The sequence below is a fragment of the Austrofundulus limnaeus genome, unplaced genomic scaffold, assembly GCF_001266775.1.
Source record: "Austrofundulus limnaeus strain Quisiro unplaced genomic scaffold, Austrofundulus_limnaeus-1.0 Scaffold23, whole genome shotgun sequence".
NCBI classification, from domain to species: domain Eukaryota; kingdom Metazoa; phylum Chordata; class Actinopteri; order Cyprinodontiformes; family Rivulidae; genus Austrofundulus; species Austrofundulus limnaeus.
The window spans coordinates 306,598-310,884 of record NW_013952425.1 but is presented as its reverse complement, the minus strand read 5'-3'; the positions used below and the strand labels follow the sequence as shown (position 1 = coordinate 310,884).

The following is a 4,287-nucleotide window of genomic DNA, read 5'->3' as shown; positions in this document are numbered from 1 at the left end:
GCTCTAGACTGTAGTAAGGAGCTAACGACTAGTCTGAGCCAGCTCTAGACAGTAATAAGGAGCTAACGACGAGTTAGCTGTGTTGATGGTGGGGGGGGGTGTTTCCTTCAGTTTCAAAGACTTTTCTACATCAAGCCACAAACTAATTGTTTATAACTTTTCTACAAGCTCTCAAATTAAAATATCTAAACACTCTTATTACGTGGAATATTTTTTTCCTCAGAACCCACACTAACTTTCTTTAAAAGACACGGTTATTGTCTGTAATCTTGTTTATCTGTGGCAGTTACTTTTTGAAAACAATGCGTYCTCCTCACCGTGCTCCCATGTTTTATTTTTTTTTTCAGAGGGAATCCTGAACAATGCCCGGGATACAAGTGTCATGGATACTCTACCACTGAATGGTAACCATGGGAACAGCTACAGCATTGCCAGCGCTGACTACATGAGTGACTGCGTCCAGATCATCGATCGGGGCTACAACCACAAGGAGACCACCCTAGAAAAGAAGATCCTRAAAGAGCTCACCTCCAACTACATCCCCTCTTACCTCAACAACTCCCATGAGCGCTCCAACGAGCAGAACCGCAACCTCATGAACAAGCTGGTCAACAACGTTAGCAATGGCGGCAAGGACAACGGCTACGGGATGGGCTTAGGAGTGGGGATCGGGATGAACGTAGCGCTTAACCTCGATGATCACTCTACGTTTGGTCCGCACCACGACGAAGGTTTGGGCCTGGAGCTGATACGCGAGGAGTCCAACGCCCCTCTGCTGCCACAAAGGCCACTGCCAACTCTTCAGGCGGTGGACAACCTCCACAACCACCTCCACCAGTCCATGCCTCCGCCGCCGCTTCCGCTGACGCACCACCCCTTCTCCTCCGGCTCCGCCTCCTCGTCATCTCGAAGGAGGATCCCCCAGGAGAACAGCGAGAGCTTCTTCCCCCTGCTGAACAACGAGCACACCGAAGACGAAGGCTCCTCGCCCAGCCACAGCCACCAGAGAGACTCCCTCTACAACAGCATGCCCATGCTGCCCGGCCTGCCCGACGTGTCCGCGGGATCCGCCCACGGCTCCAAGGAGGGCGGGGACGGCGGCAAGAGCCCGGAGGCCAGCTCGGACGACATTTACTACAAAAGCATGCCCAACTTGGGCTCGCGGAACCACCTCCACCAGCTGCACTCCTACTACCAGATGGGGCGGGGCAGCAGCGATGGCTTCATCGCGCCCCCCAACAGAGAGGATCTAACTTCAGAAGAGGTCCACCAGGATCCCTCACACCTGGTCACCAGCCTATAGACCCCCCTACACCCCTCCTTCTGACACACCTCTGTTCCTCTAGTCCATGTTCCCTCTGCTCCATCTTTCGTCGGCAGTGGTAGCCGTTGTTTTTATCGTGTCCCGAAAACCGAGGCCGTTACCCGGCCACAAACTGCATCAGTTTATCCAATCAAACAGGGGCTGATGTGACTTTATGTGGTTAGACATTCCAAGATGTTGATGTTGTGTCCTGCAGCCTCCCTCCTACACCTTTTTCTTTAAAAAAAACCTTCATGGTTTTTTTGTCTCGTAGTGAAGAGAGACATTTTTTTAGGGTGACGAGGAACTGGATGGTCCTACAGTCTAGACTCTTAGACTTAACCAGAACAAATGGTGAAATTTAAAAAGGAAAAAAAGACTATTTTATTATACTTCTGTATCTGTACAGACTTTTTGAAATATTTTCTTCCTCTTTTGGTGAGTTGCAGCACATTTTGTTTGCTGAAGTGTTCCTTCAATATAAAAAAAAACAGCAAAAAAATTTAAATAAAAATGTCAAAGAAAAAAAATCCAACTTGCTCACATTTTGGACAATTACCATGAAGGATGGAATGCTGTTTCATTTTTTGTTTTTAGTTTTTTTTTTGTTTGTTTGTTTGTTTGGGTCCCCCCTTTTATTTACTGTAATAACATTTGTTAAGAGGGAGAAAAAAGACTAATGAGAGAATTATGACATATTTCTATGTAACTGTACAGATAACTAGCTTTGCACATAACTATGCTTTTGTTATTTTTTTGGGATCAAACCTTTTGTCTCTGTTAACGTAGTGATTCAGAACAGGTTTGTTTTGTATTGCTGGACCCTGGTTTTCTGTTATACCACTTTTCATACACACACACACACACACAAAAATTATAATAATATCTTAAGAAGAACAAAACACACACTTATTGTGCAAGCATATCTGTTAAAGCAGTTCACTTTTCAGGTTACTTTTTTCCATTTTTGATTGTTTTTATTTCATTTTCTCTGTGTAGATAACAGAAACATTTGAGAAGACCGAATTGTGAAGGAAATAAACGTTTGCATTTGTATCGACATTTAGGAAACACTTCTTTAAAACAGGACGAATTGGACCTTGTTGTGCACCGTGCACTTGTACAAAAAGTAATAATAATAATAAAGTTTGTGGTTTTTATTAAAGAAAGAGTCTTTGGAGTGAGAAAAACTAGAAGTGGTTTTGTTTCTTTCCTCAAAGAGAAAAAAAAATTGTTAAAGAAACTTTAACAAAGAATGGTCGTAACTTTCTTATTTTTTTTCTTTATTGGCTATGATCATGGCTTGTTTGTTTGTAGCCATCAGGTTTCGAGTTGATTGACCTCCAGTAAAAAAAAAGCAATTTGCAAACAAATAAATGACAGATTAAGGTTTATTMAGCACTTAGATGTGACAACTGTTCTGTGTTATCTGGGAAGTTTTTTTTTCACTAGGAACTTCAAAAGTAACAGAACACTGTTTCTTTTTCTGTTTTGTTTCAGTTTTCAGGTAATATCTCTCATTAGTCCTCTGTCCATTTTAGTGACGAGTCAGATTTTGGCCCTGCAGTCGTGGATGTGCTCTGTATGCTCTGGTTTGCAACAATAGACTCAATGATTTCAGAAGCTGTAATAAATATTTCAGTATCACCGCTGGTGTAACCAATTGATTCTTTACAGATACGTGTTTCTACAGTTTTGAACTTAATTTAAGATTTAGAATCAATTTATAATTTAGGACATTGCCTGTTTCAGGTTTTTTTTACCTCAAACAAATAAAAGCTGGGTAAAAACACTGACGAAACAAAGGCTTCAGGTTCAGAGACCTGTGCCGCTGCTAATTCTGCAAAAATTAGTTTTTTTCTGTTATTTTCACTCATCCAATTGATGTGGAGAGGGATTCACATACTGAGAATAAAGCCGAGCTCACTTAACCACGGTTTCCGCTCTATAATCCTTTCAAAATAAAATACATATGACAGAAACTGGACAACAGGACACTCAGAGTTGTTTGTCCTGCCTTTTTATTTTTTTAGGGAGGTGGAGCAGGTGGTAGGTGTGTCAAAAAATATCCTCACTAAAAAAAATGCCCCATTAGGAATAAATTAATCAGTGTTAGCGACATTCAATACCACCGATTTCCTTTTCGATTCTAATACCAAGTAAAACTCAGGCAAGTATCGGTGGTACTGATTTGATACTGATACTTCGTACAAATACACTTAATGCTGGGTTCACACAGTAAGATAATTATGTTGATTATTCCCTTTAGACAAACCTAAAGATGTTCAGATTATAGTGATGGCTCATCTGAACTATTCCTTTAATAAATCATAGTTAAACATTACTAAGTGTTCTGTACGTCTTATCTTATTATCATCTAACGGTGATTTTTACTTTCTGTCCTAACTGTGACGGCTCAGAGGAAGAGAGAGTTCAGTTTGTTTTCACAGAGTGGGCAGACTGACTGACAGCTGAATCACTGTGGAAAAATTGCCAGAGATGTGTGGCTCCTTTCATTACAGCCTCGAATCTTGGGTCACAGAGACGAAGCAGTGGAGGAAGAGGAGGGTAAAACATGCGCACTTTCTCTGACCAAATATGCTTACAGTAAGMCGGGCTCCTCACACTGGGATATGACCAGGGTGGACAGAAAGTCCTCTGGACATCTCATTGACTGGCTTTTGCAAACTTGACTAAGTTTATGAAATGTGCTGAAGATGTGACTTCACCCCTGTCTCATTTTCTAAATAAGCTGTTATTGTAGCTTGTAAGTGGGCCCGGGTCCCCGGCGCCGCTCGGTAATACGCACCCCTGGCACAAAACGAGACGTGGCCGGAGGACGGGGCTTCTGATGCTCAGAAGATGGTTTAATAAATACAGATTTAATGGATTACAGCGGGTAAAATAAGTACTGAACGCGTCACCATTTTTCTCAGTAAATATATTACTAGAGGGGCTAATGACATGAAATTTTCACCAGATGT

At 42.0% G+C, this 4,287-nt stretch overlaps 1 protein-coding gene across 24 annotated transcripts in view; it reads left to right on the top strand.

The window, feature by feature from the left end:
* Positions 1-2,952, top strand: part of LOC106514838 (latrophilin-3) — a 341,417-nt gene extending 338,465 nt beyond the window's left edge. For 20 of the 24 annotated variants that reach the window (XM_014004292.1, XM_014004305.1, XM_014004307.1 and 17 more), the window contains one exon: positions 348-2,952. In XM_014004292.1, the coding sequence (XP_013859746.1) occupies positions 348-1,303 (956 nt within the window). In that variant the 3' untranslated portion in view covers positions 1,304-2,952. The remainder of the gene's footprint in view (positions 1-347) is intronic. The other 4 variants (XM_014004309.1, XM_014004303.1, XM_014004304.1 and 1 more) reach the window with 1 other exon arrangement.
* The last annotated feature ends 1,335 nt before the right edge of the window (positions 2,953-4,287 follow it).